This window comes from Mytilus galloprovincialis, chromosome 3 (assembly GCF_965363235.1).
Source record: "Mytilus galloprovincialis chromosome 3, xbMytGall1.hap1.1, whole genome shotgun sequence".
NCBI lineage: Eukaryota > Metazoa > Mollusca > Bivalvia > Mytilida > Mytilidae > Mytilus > Mytilus galloprovincialis.
This window is the reverse complement of record NC_134840.1, coordinates 105,821,308-105,846,529: the sequence shown is the minus strand read 5'-3', so window position 1 is coordinate 105,846,529 and position 25,222 is coordinate 105,821,308. Positions and strand designations below refer to the sequence as shown.

The 25,222-nt window shown below is 30.8% G+C and overlaps 2 protein-coding genes across 6 annotated transcripts; one reads left to right on the top strand and one right to left on the bottom strand.

Moving 5' to 3' along the window:
* Window positions 1-1,921: 1,921 nt before the first annotated feature.
* On the bottom strand, window positions 1,922-12,725 carry LOC143069683 (ribosomal RNA processing protein 36 homolog). Of its 5 annotated transcripts, none has more exons than XM_076244436.1 (10): window positions 12,654-12,725; window positions 10,480-10,743; window positions 8,801-8,816; window positions 8,170-8,230; window positions 7,649-7,726; window positions 7,115-7,181; window positions 5,360-5,464; window positions 4,543-4,617; window positions 2,985-3,102; window positions 1,922-2,095 (listed from the first exon to the last, which is right to left on the bottom strand). In XM_076244436.1, exons 2-10 carry the CDS (start codon window positions 10,720-10,722, stop codon window positions 1,962-1,964), a joined length of 897 nt encoding a protein of 298 aa, XP_076100551.1. In that variant the 5' UTR covers window positions 10,723-10,743; window positions 12,654-12,725; the 3' UTR covers window positions 1,922-1,961. The 5 variants fall into 5 exon arrangements, with proteins under 5 accessions (XP_076100551.1, XP_076100554.1, XP_076100550.1 ...); XM_076244439.1 differs by having other exon boundaries at window positions 12,678-12,720; XM_076244435.1 differs by having other exon boundaries at window positions 12,627-12,712.
* On the top strand, window positions 12,721-24,158 carry LOC143069682 (dynein axonemal assembly factor 10-like). The gene is made up of 8 exons (XM_076244434.1): window positions 12,721-13,004; window positions 16,454-16,554; window positions 16,867-16,994; window positions 17,814-17,915; window positions 18,986-19,101; window positions 21,300-21,434; window positions 22,380-22,477; window positions 23,522-24,158. The coding sequence occupies exons 1-8, from the start codon at window positions 12,831-12,833 to the stop codon at window positions 23,727-23,729; spliced, it is 1,062 nt and encodes a 353-aa protein (XP_076100549.1). The 5' UTR covers window positions 12,721-12,830; the 3' UTR covers window positions 23,730-24,158.
* The last annotated feature ends 1,064 nt before the right edge of the window (window positions 24,159-25,222 follow it).

Below are 25,222 nucleotides of genomic sequence, written 5' to 3'. Positions count from 1 at the left end.
ACCTAAATATTGCCTAAATATCGCCCCCCTTCAACTATTAATTGGAATGAGTGTCGTGATATCATCCACCACTCACTCCGTACTGTTTGAAATGGATAAAACAGGAAAAAGCTGACAAAAAATACTTGGACAACGAGGAACTGAGCAACTCTTCTTTCTTTTTTAGTTACGGAATACCATCAACTTTTTGAGGATTACTTTCCGGCGCATGCCTGTATGAGGTCGTTTTGAGTTAATTTCATTTTTTTTTATGTATGATATGTCATAATTATTTGGTATGCATATTTTTTTTCTAATTAGTTGTACATACATGTATATATATAAGATGTGGTATGAGTGCCAATGAGATGCTTGATTTAAAGCACTCCATTGGTTAGGTATGGCTTCAAGATTTTTGTAGATATATAAACAATAATACATGTAGAACACAATAATATAAATATATACACATAAGAAATACTTAACTATAAACACAAATATCACTCAAACAAAGAAGCAAATAGCTACAATATAGGTCAACTCAAGATCAGAATTGTTAAAGTAAAACAAATTAAAGTTTTGACCCCAATTTCACCGGCCACTGAACATGGAAAATTATAGTGCGAGAGGGGCATCCGCATACTATGGACACATTCTTGTTCATGCATAATTTCAGAAGTTCCATCAATTGCTTATTTACAAAATTACCAAAAAATCAAAACCGGTACCCAATTGCAGTATGAATTACACACCGGTCAACTAGTAAAGCATATAGCTAATTGCTTAAATGAAAGGTTGTACGAAGTAAATGCAATGTAATAATCAAAGCGCTGTATGCGCTGAAGGCAGTTAACCAAAAACCAAGGCACACGTAATATGAAAACTGTGGTAATGTTGCTTCAACATTAAACATTCATATTTAGTACATTTATGTTTATTTAATGAATTAATTATTATTATTCATATGTTTATATCAAGGTTTCAAAAGCAATGCATATGTCAATGTATATTTTTTATGGTGAGTCTGCAGTGGTACAAGTTTGCAATGATTGCAGTTGTTTTACTTGGTAGTTAACGATGGTTTTAGTTGACTGCTAGTAGAACAAGTTGACTTAGTACGAACATGTAATAGTATAAATGGACTGGTTTCCTTGGAAAGAGTTTGTGTTCTATAGTACAAAAGTTATGAGACATGAATCGGACAAATGTTTACTACTACTGGGATCAAAGGTGATGTCTGACTGACCTACCCATAGTAAATGTAAATGATTTGTTATTTTGTCCCATACATGAATATATATGGTTTAGGGGTGGGGATCTCGACTGTTTTCAAGTTCTAAAACAGGAAGGGGTAGGGTGACCCTAGGGACTTCCCCTACATTTTATTTGATTTGTTATATTGTCCCATACATAAATATATATGGTTTAGGGGTTGGGATCTCATTGGTTTCCAAGTTCTCAAACAGGAGGGGGTAGGGTGACCCCAGGGACTCCCCCTATATTTCATTTAATTAGTTATATTGAATTATATCTCACATTCAATCATATAAATAAGAAGATATGGTAGCAGTGCTAATGAAACAACTCTCCATCCAAGTCACAATGTATAAAATCTGAACAATTGTAGGTCAAAGTATTATTCTGGTGAATGAGTTCCTGAAATAAATGTATCCAACTAACAATAGTTCATACAGACTATTCAGAAATGTTTTCTGTGTATTGTCCACAAATCAGGCAGTTCTTTCATTCATTCATTTAAACTTTTATAGAATGATGTGTGGTATTACTTTTGCTCATGGTTGAAGGCTGTACAGTGACCCTTTATTTGCAAACCATTACGTCTTTAGGTCTCTAATGGAAGGTTATCTCATTGGCAATTATACCACATTTTCCTATTTCTATATCTTTAAATAGTAGGCATCAAAAACCAGCATCCCATAAAGATATTCAAATATTTAATTGATATGCATATAATAAAATAATTAAGTCATTAATGGAAGTTTCTTCTTCTCTTTTTGTGCTGTCTTCTTTCTCTTTTTACTTAGATAATTTTCTAGTTTTCCACTCTTCTGCAACTCCTTGTATTTTTCTGCCAATTCAAGCTTGCGTAGATCAGCTTTAAAATATAAAATATATCTTAATGAGAATTTCATCATGGCAAACATAACTGTAAATCCAAATTTGTAACTCTTGCAAATTTAAACTAAACTTGTTAGAACGAATATTTTTGACAACATATTGGGAGGAACCAAATATTTGCAATGCATAAGTAATCATTTTCTCAAAACAAACAGAGATGTGGTACTTTTCATTTCTATTCAATTATTAAAAATCAACTTCATTGGCTACATTGATATATTTAGGAGATTACTGTATTCTATTTTAAGCTCTGATGGCATCAATTGGGGATTTTGATGGTAGTAAATTAAGTTTACTGGTGACACGTTAGCGGAGATAGTAAAAGGGTATTTGCGACCATCAAATCCCAAATTGATGTCGTCGGAGCTTAACATACAGTATTGTTATCTCCATTCTAATGAAACTAATAGAAAACAACATTAAAACATGTAATTAAAATCTGTCACATGCCGTCTGCGCGTATGTCCCATAGCATCAAATGTCAAATGATGCCATGTAAAAAAGTCACTTTATCCAATCAAAATAAACGTTACAAACATTCTTGCATTAGAATCACTTATTTTTGGAAGTTCATCAATTTTCCCCTATTGATAAAAGATCATTCAATGATGTTGTCAATTGATAATGGTAATAAGTCGTCAATTGAATATTTAAGGTTCTAATTTATATATGTGTTGTAATGCAAGTTACCATGTAGCACCTTAGTCACAGAAAATTTTTCTAATGGTGATAAAAATAAATCAACAATTCTTAGTACTTCAGAATTTTGATGAGAAGTTTTTACCATTGGATAAGTATAACATCACTGATACTTTAAGAAAACAGTCCATGTTATACCCTTGAACATAAAGAGTTATCTTCCTTACTTTTCTTTAAGAAAAATGGCTTCTTTCCTTCCTTGACTTGAGACTGTTCCTTTTTCTTCCATTCTTTTTCCAATGTTTTCCTTTTGTCTTTCTGTTTCTCTGACTGTTCTTGTTGGTCCTTTATAGAAGATAATTCAAACATTAACGTCCAATCTCACAAAAAGGTCAATAGCAAGGTACATGAAAATTTCTTTCACAAAAGTTTTAACTTCTGTGGATCCATTATTATTTGTTGAAAACCATTTTTTGTGGATTTTGTGGGTACAGGTGAATCATGAAATTAAATGTTCAATAAATAACAAATTTTCTATAGGCTTGTATGCAGATTTTGGCAAAACCACAAAACTAAATATCCACTAACATGTAAGTTTTTTTTAATCCACAAAAAATCCACAAAAATTGGTAACCACAAAAAGAAATGAATCCATAGTAAACATTGTAAATGATATTCACACCAGTACTGTAAACCAACTTATTTTCGCGGATACTTTATTTCGCGTTTTACCCTTTCTTGACCACTTCGCGGCTATTTAATTTCGCGATTATCTGATTTACTTGATGAAGTTTATTAAGGAAAGATCAAAGATTGACATATTCGAGACAATTCATATTCGCGTTATTTTTCTAATTGCTAAAGTCGCGAAAATAAATCGCTCACGAAAATAAGTTGGTTTACAGTATATAATCTTCTGACATTATGCAGGTATTGAAAAGTATCATATGCATCACAATATTAAAGTATCTTTCAAATTTTTAAATGTGTTTTTTTTTTTTCTGAATTGGTCTAAATTGATTAACTAATAACAGAAATTCAAGGTGATTTTGATCAGAGAAACCAACATCAGACAAAGTAGAACACATTAAAAGATCAGTATGGCCTTGCAAATGAAACAAAATTATGTTTTTAATCCAGGAAATTTGTTACTTGTATGAACAGAATAAATAGTCACAAACTTATCGTTTTTCAGCTGAAAATTTTTACCAGTCAGCTAGAAAAGAACATGTATTCAGACAAGGATAGTAATATCTCTATACTGTAGATACATTTATTTGTATGAGTGCCAATGTTTTTCGAGGATTAAAGAAAAATTGTATTTTTACGGATGTTTGATTTCGTGGTTTTAAAAAAGTCAGCATATCAGGCTGTAGAAATTTGTATGAATAATAATGAACCCACGGTAGTATTTTCTCTATATTGAATGTTATCAACATTTAAAATACTAGAAGATGCCAGCAAATCGCATTACAATATTGGGCAATTATTGAAACAAAAGAGATTTTGCATTTCGCGGGCAGTCCATTGACTGAGCATGCACGAAAGTGTATAAAACAGGGATCAATAATGATCTTCAAATTTGGATATTTTCTAAGAAATTGGTGTTGTATATGGAAAACAGATTCTTTTCAAAGACAAATTTAGGAGTACAAAACATTACATTTATACGCCATATCACAAATATTTCTGACTTTGTATGGTTCAGAGGAGTTGCGGCTCTATGAAATCGGTATTTTCTTTTAGTAGTACATGTATAGATCATATTTAAAATATCATACTAACCATTCTGTTGTATAGCATCTTAAGTTCCACTTTCTTTTCAGGATCTTTTTCTTTTTTCATAGTCTTCTTGATTTTCTAGATAAATGATTTATGAAGATAAGTATTTATTTATAATAAACTGTTATGACAGAGATATGTCTAGCCTTTTTATCATTTTGACATTGCAAATGTTGAATATAAAATAGCAATACTTTAACATGTAAGTTATGCAAATATTCAAAGTGACCTGACTGAAGGTACAAGCAATCTCCATATGAATGAGATGTGCCAATGCTAATACAACTGCATTACAAATACCATTGACTTATAAAAAGTTGTTTCTTTGAAACAAACTTAAAAACAAGAATGTGTCCATAGTACACGGATGCCCCACCCGCATTATCATTTTCTATGTTCAGTAGATCGTGAAATTGGGTTTAAAACTCTAATTTGGCAATTAAATTAGAAAGATCATATCATAGGGAACATGTGTACTAAGTTTGAAGTTGATTGGACTTCAACTTCATCAAAAACTACCTTGACCAAAAACTTTAACCTGAACGAACGGACGGACGCACAGACCAGAAAACATAATGCCCCTCTACTATCGTAGGTGGGGCATAACAAACATTAACTTGTATACTATGTAAAAGTTTTAGCGTCAATGAACCATGATGAGGTCACCGACGCCAGAAACAGCATATTTCAAATAGTAATATGTAGTCTAATATAATGTTTTAATTATTAATCCAGTCATGAATATAAGTCAAGGTCATGAACACCCTTGTAGTTTTTTAGCAATTTAAAGTCGAAGATGATAACTTAATTGTTGAATTACCTCCTTCTCTCGACTTTTTATATCGTACAGGAAAGAATAATTAGATTTAAAGTAGCTCTCATTGTACTCTCCAGACAGGTCATCAAATCTGGGGTCCCTGGTCATCTGTAATAGAAAGCACATTGGTAATAAAAGTAAATGTAGGTAAATACATGTGTAATAAAAGTAAATTTAGGTAGATTCATGAGTATTTAAAGTAAATGTAGGTAAATGTGCAATAAAAAGCTTTAAACTGTCTTACCTATAGGTTTTTTTGTCCCCCATATAATGTGACGCGGAGGACATGGTGTCTGTCTGTGTGTCGATTTGATCTTGTTAGTGCTCTTACAGGTTCAATTCTTGCCAGATTTTTATAAAAACTTATACTAAAGGTAAATATCAGCAATATCTTGAACAAGTTCTATATAGGTGGACGATTTAAAGTTATGCCCCTTGGAAATATAAAATATGTGCAACGCCGGGAACATAAGAACTTTTATTATTTTAGTTTAGTATATAAAAATTCATAAAGTCGTTGGTAAAACTATTATAAAGACTACAAAGCATTATTCAGTTGTAGGAATGATAATGCGAACACTTCAGAGATAAATTGAGTGATAGGAAAAATTTGTAAGGGTTCCGCGGAACCCAGTGTCTCGCCTATTTTTGCTGTAAATCGCAGACTCAACAACAATGAGGAAAAAAATCAATAAAATATTCCTCTTGTTACTATTTTATGATTGTAAGAAAATCTAAGTCCATTTAAAAGTAAATTACAGAAAAAACGGAGTAATCTTTTTACAAACTTTACTTCTGGATACAATCTTATGATCATAAATAAGCTTCTGTCCAAGTTTGGTACAAATCCAGGATAGTTTAAGAAAGTTATTAAAATTTTAAAAACTTTAAACACAGAGTGAATGTAATGGTTCCCCGCAGAAAATCTAAGTCCATTTAAAAGTAAAATATGGAAAAAATGGATTTATTTATTTACAAAATTTACTTCTGGATACTATCTTACGATCATAAACAAGCTTCTGTCCAAGTTTGGTACAAACCCAGGAGAGTTTAAGAAAGTTATTAAAATTCTAAAAACTTTAACCACAGAGTGAATGTAATGTTTCCCCGCAGAAAAAACTAAGTCCATTTATAGTAAAATACGGAAAAAATGGAATTTTATTTTTACAAAATTTACTTCTGGATACTATCTTATGATCATAAACAAGCTTCTGTCAAAGTTTGGTAGAAATCCAGTATAGTTTAAGAAAGTTATTAAAATTTCAAAAACTTTAACCACAGAGTGAATATTTGTTGACGCCGCCGACGACGACGGAATGTAGGATCGCTTAGTCTCGCTTTTTCGACTAAAGTCGAAGGCTCGACAAAAAGTGACATTGCTGAACTTTTATGTGATATTGCTGTGTTAATACATATATTTTCAAATTCCAAATATAATAACATACTTTTTTATCCATTACAATCTTAGCTTTCTCTGATTGGGAACATTTAAATTTGACAAGTCAAGATATAAAATACATATTTTGTATCACACATGATGTAATGCAAGTGATAGAATCGATTGCTCTAACCACTTTTGGTTTATGTCTGGTAAATCATTTGTTCTTATAGCTGATATAAGATTGGGGTCTGTTTGTTAATAGTCATCTGATCTTGTTGCATTTAATTCTGGTCTTGAAATTTGAAAGAAAATTTCTATTATCAGAAACAATAATCACAACTTGACATATTAAAGTATTGAAATATAAGATAAATTACCTTCTTCTTAGCTGGATCACTTTCTTTGCTTAACCTCACTGGTCTTTTAGATGACATTTCCATAGGTCTATAAATAGATCAATTCATTTATAAACTTTTGTTTGCTTAAAAATCTAGAAATGCATATCATGTGTGATTTAATGACTGTAATTTGTAAGGATATTTTTTGTTACCATATTAGTTATCTATAGTCTAGTCCATCATAATGTGTTGATGTGACCAATTATGTTACCAAATGTACAAGCTTCACTTTCGAATAATCTTGAGATTCAGTACAGTTGCTACTTTCTATAACTGTCATAGAAAGTATGCAGATCTTTCGTCCTGTCTAAACAAGGGGGAAAAAAGAGACTTTAGAAGGAAGCATTAGAGGAAAATCCAAAGTTATGATGCACATGGAGTGATTCATTTTGTTCACTTCACATTTGAGGTGTCCTGTGTATTTTTAAAACTTCAATAATTGCACCAATAAGGAAGGAATATATTTACTGAATTTTTCAATTTAATGAGTTTTTAGCTATTGGATAGTGTTACCTGTTCTTATTTTCTCTTTTAAAAACTCTTTTAGAGGTAGGCTTCTTCACTTTATCTCCATGTACTACTTGGTTATATCTGAAAATATTCACATTGTGTAAAAAAAAAAATAACATTGATATTTTACAATTTATTTGAATTTTGTCAATTTCCAATCAGCCCACAGTTGGAGTGGGTAAACTTTTATATGGTTTAATTTGCTAGACCTATTTCATTTTAAAATCATTCAACTTGAATACACAGATACAAAACATTTGAATATGAGTTAAGCTTTATCAATATCATTACAAAATTCAAGATTAAAGGCCACAGTGAACAAGAGTTGGCATGAGTATATTTCAGCTTTGTTACACTGATGATATGAGCATCACCACGAACAGAAAATCACAAATCCAGGAATTTTTAAGTTCTTGACATTTTCATAAAAATTTCAACTGAAATTTTTTTTACACTTTACAAATTCATTAAAGTTCAAGTACAAGGAGACTTTTTGTTATCTCAATGAAGAATAATATACTTACACTTTTAAACCAAGCCTCTCTTTCAACTGTATTAGTTCTTCAAAAGACATATTTGATAGTTCTGAAACAAAATGGTATATCATATAAAATAATTTGATGGTATAAAACACTCTTCTTACACATCATTGGCTTTAAAATTTGGTGTGAAGTACTCTTGATGAAAATAAATCCAGAAGACTGCTTCAGGCCACCAAATTTATGAAAGGCTATTTCCATTTTCCAGCACAACTTTGATACTGCTGGTGGTTAGTTCTCAAGAATATTATAAGCTCAATAATCATTGTTTTGTCATTGACATAATTTATTATACATTTTTTTAAACTGTCAGTGTGATTGATAAATTTAGAAATTATATAGAATCTTTGGTTCCAACTCCTTCAGGCATAGCTGACCGTTTATGGTTTTTATTACTCTTTTAAGGTCCCAAGCATTTATGCATCTTTATTGTTAATAGCATTATGACGAAGGCAATTACAGAAAAGTCTTGCATACACCAAACTAATAAATGTAAAATGTAATTTTCATTTCCTGTCTAGATGCCTTTTTGATATTTTTGTTGTTTGATAATGATTGCTGTCTGTTTGGTTGCTGTCTAACTGATGCCTTATATATATATATATATGTAACTTACCTTGCTTAACTGTTACCTAAAAACAAAAAATAAAAACAATGACTATTGATTTGATAATGAATGCAATTCCTTTAGAAGACATATTATATTGGGGCGATATGTTGTTTGTTTTGGTTTTGTCTTTGTTTGTACACATAAAATGACCTCTAATTTGTTTTTACTTATAGTGTGTGATAACATTGTGTGAGGGAATTCGACGTTTGATGTACCACTGTTCACTCCAGTGCAATTTATGACAATACCACTGCATCAATCAGAATTATTTTTTTTTGCAGTGTTTTAAGAAATGATTTTGCTTTGTTGTCGCGTATTATTTGTGAAACATTCAATGTTTTAAAAAGGCAAATTTTCTTTATAAAGTCAATGATTATGTTGACTTTTGAAGGCCAAACTTTCTACAGCCTTAAATACGCTAATGAAAGATCCAAAAACTATACCAATACATAACGACATGTTTATGAAATTATAACATATCTATTGATTAACAAATTTTTACTCGTTATTGCAAAATAATGAACTTAATATATCTGACATTTTCTCCCTACCCAGTTTACCCCTATACATTTTATGATTTGGACTGGTCATTGTTATTGAATCGTAGGCAATTTGATTGGATTAAGTTGTTATTAATTTACCTTCAAACTTGTTTATGCTTTTCATACATGACTATTGATTAATTAGAACGTGCATGAATGTGTACGGTAACTAAAATGACCTTCAAACTGGACACTGGACGAGTCAATATTATGTTTTATCAATGAAAGTTAAGGTATGAAAGGTAAGAATTGCCACTTATTCGATTTTCACAAAATTTTCGGAATATACAGTTGAAAGGTTATTTTTTAAAAGCCTATTGTGAAGAGTAAAGAGAAAGTTTACAAATAATACGTTTTGTTCCATTAAACAAGTCATTTTCGTAAGAGAAATACCGAAATATATTTTACGCACGACTACGGCAGGTAAAAGTATTATTTATCATAATAAAAAAAAAGCATTTTTCAGTCTCATTGGAATATGTTGATTACAATTAATCCCAAACTTAAGAAGTAAGTAACTAAAGTCAAAATATGTCCGATCTGCCTATTTCTGCACATCAAAAGTCAATACGATCGTTTTAAAGTCAATTTCGTCTACCTCACAAAATCTTGTTAGGCACTATAGGTGTTAATGTTACTGTAGTCTGTTGTTCTGTCCATTAGGCTTGAAGCTTCCTGTTGAATTTTTTTTTATACTTTAATATTATACATGTAGTACAATTCGAAAGTTTTGTACAAAATATAATTCCTTTTTGTGTATATCTTTAGAGTAATTGAACAATGACAGTTTGTCTTGTGCAAGTTGTGTGGAAACATTCTTATTCATTTAAAGACAACTGGGAATTATACCTAGCAGTATTCACTTGTTTTAACTCTACCACTTCAGGTCTTGGTTCACTTATAGAATTTCAATGTACATTAAGGCCAGTTTGTGAAATGTATATAGTTTATTGAATAAGATTTCTCCTAAACTCTGAGGCAAACAATATTTTTATTGACTCCTTTCATACAAATATCTGTGAGAAGTGATTTTAACTAGTAGAACAAATCACAAATCCTAACAAGTTGTTATTTTATATATATATATAGCATGTATAGTAAAGTTGTACAAATGTTTAACTTATGCAACTTATTAATTCTTACTAATTCATCAGCTTCAGCCTCTTGTGTATCTGAACCTTCATCTTCAGATTCTTGATCGGTACTTTCCTCAGATGTTGTATCTGACTCTTCAACCTTCTCTTTCTTCGTCATCATATGTAACTCATCGCCTGGACTTTTGGGCAATTTCGACATCTTATTCTTTTTTGCATTATTTACTGAATATGAAGCAGTTGTGTCTAATGTAGATTTTCTTTTCTTGGATACTGATATAGTGCTAGACATTCTCTTCTATAATTACAATTTCTGCAAACAAAATTATTTCAAGTTGGATTACTAACACATCTATTTTATCATGTTTATGTTTATGAAATAATAAGTTTAATGTATGTTCTTTTAATTATTCATGTACTGTTAATTCAATGCTTTAACCTCTTTTTGAAAGAAAATAAATCATTTAAAGATACACATGTTTATATCTTTTGATTTTTTTACTGAGTGTGATAAAGTTTTAATTTCGTGCACATTTTTTGCCTTTTTATTTCATGTGTTTATGTGTTTCGATGTTTTATTTATCCTTTCTCCCATATTTGGTTTTATGTGCATGCTTCGTTTTTCCCCTTGTATGTTTTTTGTGTTTTATGTCTGTACTCATTATTTCTCTTGCTTGTCATGCATTTAATTCAAAGATAAACCAGAATAATTTAAAGTCGACCCAGATATGGTATATATATGTATGGTATGCAGTAAAGTTTGGTTTTTTATGTGTTCAAAATTTTATTTCATTCTTATTGCATTGATTGTTTTAATGTTTTAAACTTCTCTTAACTGCATTGATTGTTTTATGTTTAGCGCTTAGAGTAATTTTAATTAGATTATGCAGTTATATAAATATTGTAAATTAATAAGTCTACATGAAATTACTATGAATCATATTTTTTTTTTCCAAATATAATGCAACTAACGGACGGTAAAAGGCGACCACAAGGTTGCATTTCTATTAATAATGACTGCATGATCTCCATGAACAGCTAGCTGAGTAATAACTTCTAGCACTTTTTTCATTGATATTCATTATTTTATTTCTGGTGTTTATAACTTTTCCCGATTTTTGTTTTCAATGCAACATTTTTGCGAATTTTGTACGACATGTATCTGTATTCAGAACCATGCATCCTTGTCCCCCATCTTTACTTATAGATGGATTTGGTAAAAAAATCAAATTCCTGATGACGAAAGCAACTGAAAGAGAGGAGGGTGAACAACAGGGGGACTAGATTTCAGCTGTTACCCTTGGGCAATAACAGGGGAACTAGATTTTGTTTTTGACAGTCAAGCAAAGCTAAGTGACAGACGGGAAAGAGACCTTTTTCACCCAAGTTGCCTGCAAGCGTGCCCAGGTAAATTTCATATGGGGACGAAGTCCCCTATTACAGTATACGTAGAAAATTCAATAAAAAAAAAAAAAAAAAAATCGGGAAAATTTCCTGAATTTTTCATTGTACTAATGAATTCAAAATCGTTCAATTTTTTTTTGTCGTGTTTTTTAATTTCCGGATCTGCGCAGAACACATACCTCTACTTCCTTCTTCCGGTCTTGTTGTCGTGAAACTTTGATTAGTCTAGTAAAATATAGGAACTCAAGGAACACAAAACCAATATTTCATTTTTAATCATTCTTTGTCTTTGGTATGAATAAACGTTAGGCCTACCTGATGCATTGCGTTTCTTTGTTTACATTGAACATGACGTCATAACTTAAATAATGTCACAAGTAAAATCCCTAACAACAGAACCAAAATCGGAAATGTTACGGTATTTCCGTATCTTTTTTTTAACAAATATTTAAAATACAAAAAAAATAATTTAAACAAACTTCGTCCCCATTCACAGGTAATGCCTGCCTCATATTAAAATATACAGGTTACGAGATAATAAACATGCACTAATAACTTTTATGTTCTCATCAGGTAGCACCTGCTTCATGTCATATCTATTTGCCACTAGCTCTGGCCACTAGGCATAACAAAAAATTATTCCAGCTGTACATGTTTGTTTGAAAATATCAAATTATTACTAAATCAGTGAAATTTATAGTCATGATAATGTGCAAGTGTTTTGTAATCACTCTGTCAGAAAATTATCTATCTACATATAAATATTAAAGTAAGAAGTGTTAAAATATCTACATAAGTGTCGTGACAAAGGCAAAGTACCGAGTTAACTGACTTTGGCAGCACCTGTTTTTATTTATAGAGTTCTTCTGCAATAAGGTAGGAAAGTTTCACTTCCGGTTAAAGTTCGCGAAAGAAAAAGAAATTTCATGTTGCTACAAGATTGGGTTTAATCGAATTTCTACAAGTTTTCTTATTTTAAAAGTGTTTTAAAACAAAATGGAAAAGCCACAGATTATTTCCCATGTACAAAAACCAGTAAATTACACATTATTTGATACAAAATGGATTCCGTGTAGCGCAAAATTTATTGTACTCGGTAACCATGCACGCGGAACTGGAGCATTTCAGGTTTATGAAGTACAACATGGTGATGTCAAACTAGTTCATGATGTAAGTAAGATCAAATTTCCCAACTATCTGTTTCTTGTAGTAATGTATGTTGTCTACAACAGGTTAGTCTAAATCTGTTAATTTGGAAAATTAAAGTTGAACCTTAATTAAAGGGAAACTTTGCAAAAAAATCAAAAATTGATATTATGTCCATTCTATATAGAAATGCTCAAATTTATAGATATTAAAGTTTTATTCCGCTAGATAAGAGATCACCATCGATTTTAAATTTAGAGTATCAATTCTCTGCGTTCCGCCATTTTGTCGTCTTCCCCGATTAAAAATCCCGATATGTCTTTAAACCACAAAGGACGAAAACTACAGTAACCGATGTAGTCGTAATTGCGTGTCGATATCTTGTCAATCGTACGGTTGTTTTATCTGACAAACTAACTTGATACGGGAAATGTTCTTATTTTTTTTAAATAACCATAGTCTGTTATTTTTAAACTGTTAATATTGGAATTAGTTAAAAAGTCAAAGTTTAAGTCATAAATAAGTGTTCCGTGAAAACTGTTTTCGTAAATCTAATTCGTTTATAATTCTTTAAAGTAATTCATTTTATTCAAATAAATTCGGATCTTCCCTCATCTGATCACCAGAATGACTAAAGGTATTACTCCCAAAGGTATTGTGAGGGGTGTGAGGTGACATGTCCAGGTATTCAAGCGATTTCCTGTCGGGCTTGCAAGTTCATGCATCGTTTCACTTCTGTAGGTATTGATCAGTGTACACGGCCGATAACTTATAACTCTCCATTTTGAACTATCAGGTGTATAATATACATCTCTGTCTTGCGTGTCCAACTCATACGCTTGTTTATAAATAACATTACTGGTGTCAAGAATATTATTTATAAAAATATAAATAATACCAAAAAAAAAAAGATTTGATAAAATAAAAATCTATTTATTTTTTTCCAAGGTTTAATCTAATTCTAATTTTCTAATTCATTTCTGTGTCTATAACTATAACTGACTCCCGTATATCATTCATACGAAATGTTGTTCACACCTGAAATGCTGAACCGTGACTCCTAGGTGTCACTGAATGAAGTTCAAAAGATAAGAATTACATAATGCTAATCTTTTAATTACCTTGAGTTTAACTACGCATTCAACATTCACTAAGTGTCACAAATTAATACACATTTAATTTCCACAGTACAAGCAAGTGAAAATGTTTTCTGGAATGAAGCAAAAAGTTCAGAATACAAACATGTATTTTTTTAATACACTATCGATCGTGTCAGTTTCATATGTTTGTTTTGAGTATTTGAAGAAAAAAAATCATAAAAATGTTCTATTGTATTATTTACTTTAATTACTAGAATTCGTATAAAAAATCCACAAATGAATCCTACAATCTAATTTAAAAAGTTGCATGGCTATCACTTACTTTTCGTTGGTTAATAGCTACACCAAAAGTCGTCGATGCGCTTTAAATAGCGTTATTAGATGGTTAACGAACAAGACTTAAATGAGATTAATTTCACTCCCGGCATGCTCAAAGACTTAAACTAGGTCACATAAGTCAGGAAGTTTGATAAAATAAAATAACTAATTCCCAATTTTCTCCTTTATTACTTTTCATATCGAAATAAAACTTGGTGAATATGTTTTTTATGGTATTATGAACATAATACATGTAATAAGATGAAAAGTGAAAAATCGCGAATTATCCCTTTAATAGTCCTTATCGCTATTTGTTTGACAAATCCATAACAAATCTCCCACTGGTAAATCGCCCCACACCTAATCGCCTCACTTTTTCACCAACTCGACCCACTTTTAAAAAGTCGACCCAAACTGGATTACCAAATCGCCACACTTTTTTTTTTTAAATCACCCCACTTGTGAAATGGGTTTAATCCCGTTAATATAACTACTGCCAACTCGCCCCATAATGAAAAATGGTAATATTTAGATTCACTTATAATTTTTTATCTGCCAAATCGCCCCACTTAAATGAAAACTAATCTACACAGAATACAAAAATAAGAAAACTTATTTAATTATAATATTTAAAGATTGGGAGTTTGAGAAGCTGAATTTCAAATTTTGTAAGTATATTATTGGTGTTACAAAGATGTGCACAAATGAAGCAGTCCTGTCTGAATTGGGTAGATATCCTCTTTATATAAATTTGCTAACACATATGTTTATGTATTGGCATAGACTAGAGAATTCTCCATCTGATTTATTGAAAAATGCTTATGCTGAGTTAAAAATGATAGAAAATAAAGGTCAAACTGGTTCCAATAATTCATGGCTCTCTAATATCATTTTCTACAGTGAAAAATTGGGTATTGACCTAAATATATGTAAAAATAAATTTAAAAACTTATTGAAAAAACAGCTCAAATTAAATTTTCAAAATGATTGGGAGAAAATGCGAGATTTTTATTTACAGAATCAAGGCAAATTGGACACTTATTTTTCATTCAAAAGGTCATTTGACTATGAAAATTATTTAGATTTAAAGCACCCACAAAAACATTTGTTAACAAAATACAGACTTAGCAATCACTGTTTAAGAATAGAAACTGGCAGACATGAACGAATTACCAATGTATGTGGTAAATATGAAATATTACCTCGACATGAGAGGATATGTTTATATTGTAATACAAATTGTATTGAAAATGAAATGCACTTTCTTCTGGAATGCCCTATTTACAATAACCTCAGAAGAGATATCACTGATTATATAAAACATACCCCAGTTTAGGTAGTTTAAATATAAATGATCTTTTTTCATGGATCATGATTAATGAAGATAGCAGATTTTTATCTATTTTATGTGCATACCTGGATAAAGGCCTGCAACTAAGAAAATCAGAAAATTAGTTAAATACTCTAAAATATATCAAAATTATCTCCCCTTGACCACTGATCCTTTCTTCATGCATTTGAATTATTATTTTATGTTTCTTTAATCACTCTGTAATGTTTATGTCATGTTGTAATTAATGTTATGCTCTTAATGGGCCCTTTAATTTGGAAAATAAAAATATTGTAAATTGTATTGTATTGTATAATTATTGACTACATGTACATGTAGAAATGGACACATTTAAAAGGGTAAAATCCCACTGAAAATAGGTTGGATAACTTACCCCACTTATGTAAAGGGTTAAAATATCGTTGAAATATGGTCTGGCACCTGGCTCCACTCATGACAAATAAATAAAACATGATGAATTTAGTAATGCTATATATATCCCGTTGTATGTTCCTGCCACTTATAAATTAAATCAATACCTATTAAAACCTTAGAGGAACATCTTATGTAATTCTTTTCGTTTTGTTTTTGTTTTATTTTATTTTTGTTTTGTTTTTGTTTAAATCAAGGATTTGTATAGTAAACCAATACAAATCCTTGTTTACATAAAGCAGTAAGAAATAAGTGAGTATGATCAGTATCTTCTATATAATTTGTCTTAACAGATTGAGAAATCAAAAGCTTTGAAATGTGGAACATTTGGAGCATCAAGTTTACAGCAAAGATATTTTGCAACTGGAGACTTCGATGGAAAAATGCAGATATGGTTTGTAAATTAAATATTTTTAATGTATTACAAATTACAGATAATCGTATTTGCTATAAGAAAAAAAATACAATGTCCCTAAGGCCTATTCAAGATTAAAGAATGCTAACTGGTTTGCTCAGAGTTAGAATAATGTGACAAGTCTTTCTGTGGACTTGAAATTAAACATTTAATTTGTTGTTTGACCTAAACATCAATGTGTGAACATTTATCCTATACTACTTGTCCCTTGAAACATAAGACATAAAAAAAACCAAAATCCTGATGGTGAATTTAGTATATCTGGTTTATATGTTTTATTGTTGTTTACAGGAATCTAGAGTCAATGGAATTACCTGTATATTCTGTGAAAGCCCACAAAGAAATTATAAATGCTATTGATGGAGTTGGTGGTTACATTGGAGAGGGAGCTCCGGAAATAGTCACAGCAAGTAGAGATGGTATGTGTATTATTAATGAGAATTATGTGACTGGATTAGTATCACAATAAAAAAAATTGCATTCTGATATCTGAAACATAGACCTAATATGTAGAATTGTTAGAAATCATAAAAATCACAATAATTAAACCATTATTGAATATTTGCAATAATAAATGCACACACTAATTTCTGAATTAAGAGTATACCTCTTAATGTTATGAAAGAGCACAAGACAAATAAAGTTGTGTATTCTTGTGTTAGATTTATTGTATGATGTTTATGTTAACTTAAGGTGGTACCTAACACTACAGGGAGATAACACTGTAAATTGAGCTAAACGCTTTAATTATGTTGTGTTGTTAAGTGAATATTAAGCTTCTCAATGATCAAAATTAGTGTTTGTCAATCTGCTATATAACCAGTGTATTTTTTCTGATAAAATGGTTGGTTCAAATTTTTTGAAATTTTCATATTTTTGTCAAAGGGTCAAAGTAAATACTTAGTCAAAATTTTATGAAAATTAAACGAGTCAAATAAATTTTAGTGAAGGTGTTGGGTACCACCTTAAGAGGTTAATTTTAATCACCAGGGAAATTTTGTGTTGGAGTGTTTTTGATGTAGATTAATCCAGAAAATTGCTTCTGTCAAAATATGTTTTTTTAAATATAAAAAACTTACAGACCTCATCATTAGCCACTAGTCTGATGCCCCAGGCTAGTAAAATTTTAGTAGTTTGAAAAGATTTTGATGCAGACTGCACTTAATTTAACATCTCTTGTTTTGCTTTTAAAAGTGTTTAAATTTTGTATTGAAATTAATGTTTTTCTGTTGAAACAGGTGCCGTTAAAGTATGGGATCCCAGACAGAAAAATGACCCAGTGGCTACAATGGAAGCTGGTGAAGGAGAAGATAAACGAGACTGTTGGACAGTTGCATTTGGTATGCTATTCATTCCTGTTCTTCAGCATTTGGATCTTTTTATTGTACATGTTTTTGAGAATATATATCATTTAGGAACCTTTGCACTATTTAAATATTTTTAGATTGTTGATCTTTCATATAAGAAACTTTCTTTTATTTCAATCTTATATTTATGAAATTAATGACACTAAAAAATGTTTTTCACTTATTGCAATACCCTTTGTTGAAAAATAATTATATTCATGGAATATTTTAAATGCATATCAGATAGCAAATCTTAAAATTGTATCTTGTCTTTCTTGTGCCCCCAGGGATTCCACAATACAATGTACTGTGGATTCATTAAGGTGGTACCTAACACTACAGGGAAATAACTCTGCAAAAAGCTAAATGTTTTAATTATGTTGTGTTTTAAAGGGAATATTAAGCTTCTCAATGATCAAAATTGTTGTTTGTCAATCTGCTATATAACCAGTGTAATTTTTCTGACAAAACGGTTGGTTCAAAATTTTTGAAATTTTTATATACTTGTTATAAAAGGGTCAAAGTAAATACTTTGTCAAAATTTTATGAAAATTAAACGAGCCAAATTAATTTTAGTGAAAGTGTTGGGTACCACCTTAATATTAGTTGGATACCAATTTTGGTTGATTTCATGGGTACAGGAGAACCACATATTTAAATGTTCAACGAATTACAATTTTTCTGAAGAAATGTATGCATACTTTGTCAAAACCACTGAATTAGATATCAATAAAAATGTAATTTTTCCTGAATCCATGAAAATTGGTATCAATGAAAATTAACGTATCCACAGTACATGTACTGACCTGTTTGGTAACAGGAACAAGGAAATTATGAAAATTTTTGTACGTAACCCAAACTGGTGTTCAAATATACTGTACCTTTACCTTTAGAATTATCCTGGTTGGTGGGATGCTGTCTCATCAAGATAAAAATATCCTAACCTTGTTACATTATTTCATTTATATTTTCTTGTTAATCTCATGTCCTCTAACTAGAGTGATAGGTGTGGTTTTGCAGGGTATGCTGTTTACATTTCCTCATATATATATTTTCTTTTTAAGGTCACGCCTATAACCAGAGTGATAGATGTGTTTGTGCAGGGTATGACAATGGTGATATTAAATTATTTGACCTCAGAAACATGGCCTTAAAATGGGAGACTAATATCAAAAATGGAGTAAGTATTATTGTTAAATAAACTAAATTTATGTTTATCTCTTTCTAGCTGACTTCACTGCATATACTTTTCTGATGTTTCTAACATTGTTGATATATTTGATCAGTGGCGTAGCTGGGTCATATTCACGTGTACGCCCGAACTTTGGCGAGGGGTCTGAGGGGGTGACAAACCACTCAATGCCACCCACCACCCCCCACCCCCTGCTGGTAGTGGGTCCAAGGGGACGGAGCCCCCGAAAGCGAGTTATCGAGAATGACATACCATTCCTGTCAGTAAAAATCATTGATAGTAACATACTTTTGAATCTAAATGGTATATTTTTATGTTTAATTTTGAGAACTTATTCATTGTGTTAATTGGAAGCTAACGGACATTGGTTGTAGAGAAAACTTCAAACCAATATTACTTTCAAATTGTTTAAAGTCATGAGTGAGCATACAATCGACAAAAGCATCTTTTAATGAACACGAAAAAAATATTTCTTAAAGATGCAATATAACATCTGGAACACGATTTCTTTCCATAAGAAGTGAATCAATTTACCAGTCTTTTCCAGGAATTTTAAAAGAATCAAAAATTTTCTTTATTATATTTTCTTGATCTGGAATTTAACGTGTGCCCATATATCACATTTTATGAAGGTTTATATATTGAGCAATTAATTGCGCAAAGAAAAGTCTAGCTATCAGTAAAGAACAGAAAAATAAACGAAAACATACGCTTTCAAAATTTTGCTTTAGACATTAATTATAGAAAAAACTTCTTCCAAATTTTCATAAAATTCGCTGAAGGTTCGACAAGTAGTTAATGTAATTAAGAAATAAAAAAATTAGCCCAAACTGTGACCACTTATTAATTGCAGAAAGAAATACCTTTTATCCGTAAAATGTGGGGGAAATTAAAGAAATAATTGCATTATTATATTGCACTGGATACTTTTTTGATCATAAACAGTTTTTTTAACAGAGAGTCATTCAAAAAACTGTGTCCACATTCGGAACCTAAATATTGACTGCGCCGACGACGCTATGTCTCGCTTTTGCAGCATAAGTCACATGCTCGACAACAATGCAAACTGCATATCAAATCTCAGCAGATAATGAATTGCTTTAAATATAAGAAAAGTACGCAGAATTCACAGTAGATTCAGACGTTTACAGAAAATTGGAACAAATATATAAAATGAACTATTTGATTAAAGTAAATTTAGTCCCTTATTATTGAAAATTACAATCCATTGAAGAGAGAAGCACAGGGCTGATGTGCTTTTGACCAGTTTTTCTTATTATATTTAGATAAAAAAAAAATATTTTCAAAATTCAAGTGTACGCCCGGGCGTTTTGACGTAAACGTAGCTACGCGCATGTTGATCTGAAAAAAGATCCAACTTTGATAAACTTGCCAATATATTAATTTTGTACTCAGGACAGTTGCTAAAAATTTTTGGGTATAATTGTCAGTTTAAAGTTTTCTGTGTGGGTGTTGTTTTTCAAGAACCATATAATCTATGTAATTTGATTTCAAGTAAAACCTAAAGGTATGAACATTACATACATACAAGTTTAAAAAAAAACAATTATTTTGATTAGCCCATTGAGTAGTCTAGATATGCATTTGTAAGAAGATGTGGTATGAGTGCCAATGAGACAACTCTCCATCCATGTCACAATTTGTAAAAAGTAAGCAGTTCGGGTCAAATAACATCCAGCAACACAGAGCATTGGCTCACAACAAACAGCTAGCTATGAAGCCTTTACTTGAGCTGCGTCGGATAGAAATCGACCTTATGCAAACGAAAGTCAATACCTCTGTTAACCTATTTTGGGTTAAAATAATTTCTACGGAAAGTCTGTAATTGTTCCAAAAGAAGGTTTTCATAAGAAGACAACCCTTTTAAACGGACCAAAATGCAGCTTTTATATCTTAGTTATTCCAAAATCGATCAAAATCTTAGATATGTGTACATGCACTTGCATAAGGTCCATTTCTATCCGACGCAGCTCACTTTTAAGTTATTGTATAATCTTAGAATAAGAGTAATGATGATTTCTTTTAAGCTTTATAAAAAAGTATATTTGTGTGTACCATGTACTGTCTTTAAAAAAAATATAATACAATTGAAATATATACTGTACTGTAGTTGTTTTATTTATTTGAGTTTTTCCAATCATGTTCCAAACTTACTGTATTTTTAGGTATGTGGTTTAGAATTTGACAGGAAAGACATCAGTATGAATAAACTGGTAGCCACTACATTAGAATCAAAGTTCCATGTCTATGATATGAGAACACAACATCCAACAAAAGGATTTGCATGTGTCACGGAAAAAGTAAGGCACAGATATATGAAAAATGTTTCAGATTTCCATGTATGATGCAAGTTAACACATCCAATTCATGTCCATCAAACTTACACAAAAACATTTGTATGCTTAATATGAACAACAACAAAAAGTTTATGAAAGCACAGTGGTGGTTGTCAGTGTTCCATGTGCACTAACCTAGATTTTGTGTTGTCAATGAGTTACTTTCATAACCAATTTTTACTTATTAGAAAACAAATCTTTAAAGGCTAATTAGGTAGTGTTGAGTTAGAATTTAAACATGTTATCATTATATTCCCTGTTTGCCTGTTTCTTACAAAGTAAATAGTCAATAAAAATTATAGTGTGGAAATTCAAGAAAATTAGAGAAGATAATATGAATATTATCAAATCAGGTCTGTTTCTGTTATGTTTTAGCCATGTAATATATTGTCATATACAAGTATTTCCTTTCTTGCGATGAGGTTGAATTAGTCTAGTATGTATCATCAAGATATCCATAATATGGAAAAATAAAATCTTTTTAGTTTAGGTTACAAATTCCAGAATTTTTAAATGTCATGCTTTTAAATTGAATACTGTGGATTCATTTATTTTCATGGGTACCAATTTTGATGGTTTGAGGAAAACTTGCTTATTCATGGATATTTATTTTCGTGGTTTTGAAAAAGTCTGCTTACATTCATATTGAAAATTTGTACTTGTTGAACATTTGAATTTGTGGTTCCCAAATTTACGAAAATTGGTATCCAACAAATATTAATTAATCCACAGTATCTATTTTAGATTTCAAGTTTCTTAACAAAATTTAAAAGAAAGCAGATTTATACATTCAGCTGAATAAGGTTAAATTGAATTTTAACAGAAAAGTTTTTTAAAAACATTTCCTGCTACTGTTCACATAATGGCCTTTAGTAGATATTAAATGTATATTACAATTATTTTTACCAGGCACATAAGTCTACTGTATGGGGCTGCAAACACTTACCACAGAACAGAGATGTATTCATGACACTTGGAGGAAATGGTACACTCAATTTATGGAAATAGTAAGTTAAAATTTACAAACATTATGAACATGTCTACAACAACTGAGAGAATTTGTTTTACACAAGATTATTTAGAGCTTGATATTATATACTGTAAATTCATAAACTATAGTGATGTTTTTATAACTGCAAAAAATGCTACAGGATTATGATTGCAAAAATCTGAACTCCGATTTTGAAAATTTTTATGTATGCTTATAACAGGATTTTTCTTAATATTGCAAAAATTAAAATTGCATTTGAGTCTAAAAAGAATTTACAGTTTATGCATATCTGTCTATTGTAAAAGACTTTATGTTGACCTTCAGATGTTTTTTTATTTCCTACCTAGGAGCATAATGTTTTTTAGTCTGTGCCTCTGTTCGTCAGTTCATCTGTCTATCTGTCTGTCCCGCTTCAGGTTACAGTTTTTGGTCAATGTAGTTTTCGATGAAATTGGAAGTCCAATCACTTGAAACTTAGTACAAATGTTCAATATGATATGATCTTTCTAATTTTAATGCCAAATTAGAGTTTTGACCTCAATTTAATGGTCCACTGAACGAAGAAAGAGTGGGACATCCATGTACTATGGACACATTCTTGTTACTTATTTGTGTTGTTTGGTTCTGTTTAATTAATTATTGGCCTGTATAGGCTTTTTCTCTTTATATTCATATCAAACATTTTACAATTGAAAATATCATTTTTTAACTTGCTAAAAGATTAGATAAAATTGAGAAAGGAAATGGGGAATGTGTCAAAGAGACAACAACCCGACCAAATAAAAAACAACAGCAGAGGGTCACCAACAGGTCTTCAATGTATCGAGAAAATCCCGCACCCGGAGTCGTCCTTCAGCTGGCCGGGCTAAAAGAAGCTGTATAAAGAATAAGATATCTTTAGATAACATTGCATTGAAGTTTTAATAGACCAATTTAGTGAAGTGACTATCGAAAAATATGTTGTAACTTGTGTAAAAGTTGTAATAATCTGTACAAGTTTTTATTTGTACAGAAAATACAGATTACATTTTAATAAATAATGATATTGTTTTATTTATAGCACATATCCAGCAAAGAGAGTGAAGGAAGATGAGAATGGAGCAGAAATGGGTGTGGCTGGTACTGTCAATCTATTGCAGAACGTAATGATGTCAACCCAGCCAATCAGCTCCTTTGATTGGAGTCCTGACAAGGAAGGATTGTGTGTCTGCACTGCGTTTGATCAAACATTACGTGTTCTTATAACTACAAAACTTAACAGAGTCTGATATGCAAATGAGAGTTTAAGTTTGTAAAAATACCAGTTTGTTTTGAAAAATCCTTCTCAACCAAATAATATTTGATGTTTTAAATGAATTCAAAAATGTTTTGATTCTTGGGTTGTTAAGGATTTCCTTAAACAAATACTCTAATTGGGTCCGTGAAAAGTTTGCGCTCTTCTGGCCAAATGTATAGAATGGAATAAGAAGAATGGTCAGTGAATACATCCTAATACTGTGTAGATCTGGCTTCATGTGATTGGCATATGTATACTTCCAAAGGGAAAATTCATCTTGGACTACTTGGAGATCTAAAATTCAGCAATATTCTGATTTCCATGTTTCATTACAATTACATGCAGACAGGCTGTTTTATTGTTATTTATTATTTAATAAATGTTTTTGCATTAATGATGAATAAAAACTTATTTTATTTTAGATGTTGATTTACAATACATTAATTTCATTTTTAATGAACCACAGTGTTTACAATAATTGATACTCCACATGTTACATGCAGTTACAAAGTATGTTGTATGATAAAGAATATATCATGTATTAAGTTGCCTTGGCCTAATTGGTTGAGGAGAATTTGATACAAATTTGTGCTATAGGAAACAGATATTACAAAAGTCCATGTCATACCAAATTTAAAGAAACCCCAGGGAAAAAAATGACTTTAGAAAGAAATTGATGTAGACATCATGTAAGTAAAATTCTGAGAAAGTTTTACAAAATTCTGTCTAGTTGTTCAGAAACAATATTGATACAAAAGAGGGATGTACCCGTTTTTATAAGCTACCATTATACATTGATGTATAATGGTAGCTTATAAAAACAGGTATAAAAATTCAACAGGAAATATTTGCGCCTGTCCTAAGTCAGGAATCTGATGTACAGTAGTTGTCGTTTGTTTATGTTATTTATAAGTGTTTCTTGTTTTTTTATATAGATTAGACCGTTAGTTTTCCCGTTTGAATGGTTTTACACTAGTAATTTTGGGGCTCTTAATAGCTTCTTGTTCAGCCAAGGCTCTGTGTTGAAGGCCGTACCTTAATAACCTATAATGGTTTACTGTTATAAATTGTTATTTGGATGAAGAGTTGTCTCATTGGCACTCATACCACATCTTCCTATATCTATATACCCTTAACTTAAATTTATTTATTTACTAACACTATGATCAAAACCTATGTATTTCTTTTAGACACTTTTTTATAAACCTATATATTGTTTTTGGTAATGTACACATACAAAGAAAGAAGCAGCTAAGGAGGGAATATAAAGTTCACAAAACTCTACTTCCAAAGGATTAAAGATGTTATTAAAAAGAGAATTTTCTGATATAATCACCATGAGGGCCTTGACTGGGTGTGGATATCAATATTTCTGTTGATATGATTTGTGTCAAGCCTGTGATTTCTGTCGCAGAAAGCTCAACATGGGGGATAGTGAACCTGTGGCAGCTGGAGTGTTTAAAAACTTCTTAAAATCTTAATATT

Coding starts and splice junctions, on each gene's coding strand:
- LOC143069683 (XM_076244436.1), bottom strand. CDS start 10,722: ATGTCTAGCACTATATCAGTATCCAAGAAAAGAAAATCTACATTAGAC. Junction 4,618..5,359: donor TAAAAAGTCGAGAGAAGGAG/GTAATTCAACAA, acceptor TCATTTATCTAG/AAAATCAAGAAGACTATGAA. Junction 3,103..4,542: donor AGATGCTATACAACAGAATG/GTTAGTATGATA, acceptor TCTTCTATAAAG/GACCAACAAGAACAGTCAGA.
- LOC143069682 (XM_076244434.1), top strand. CDS start 12,831: ATGGAAAAGCCACAGATTATTTCCCATGTACAAAAACCAGTAAATTAC. Junction 16,555..16,866: donor GATGGAAAAATGCAGATATG/GTTTGTAAATTA, acceptor TGTTGTTTACAG/GAATCTAGAGTCAATGGAAT. Junction 21,435..22,379: donor TTGCATGTGTCACGGAAAAA/GTAAGGCACAGA, acceptor TATTTTTACCAG/GCACATAAGTCTACTGTATG.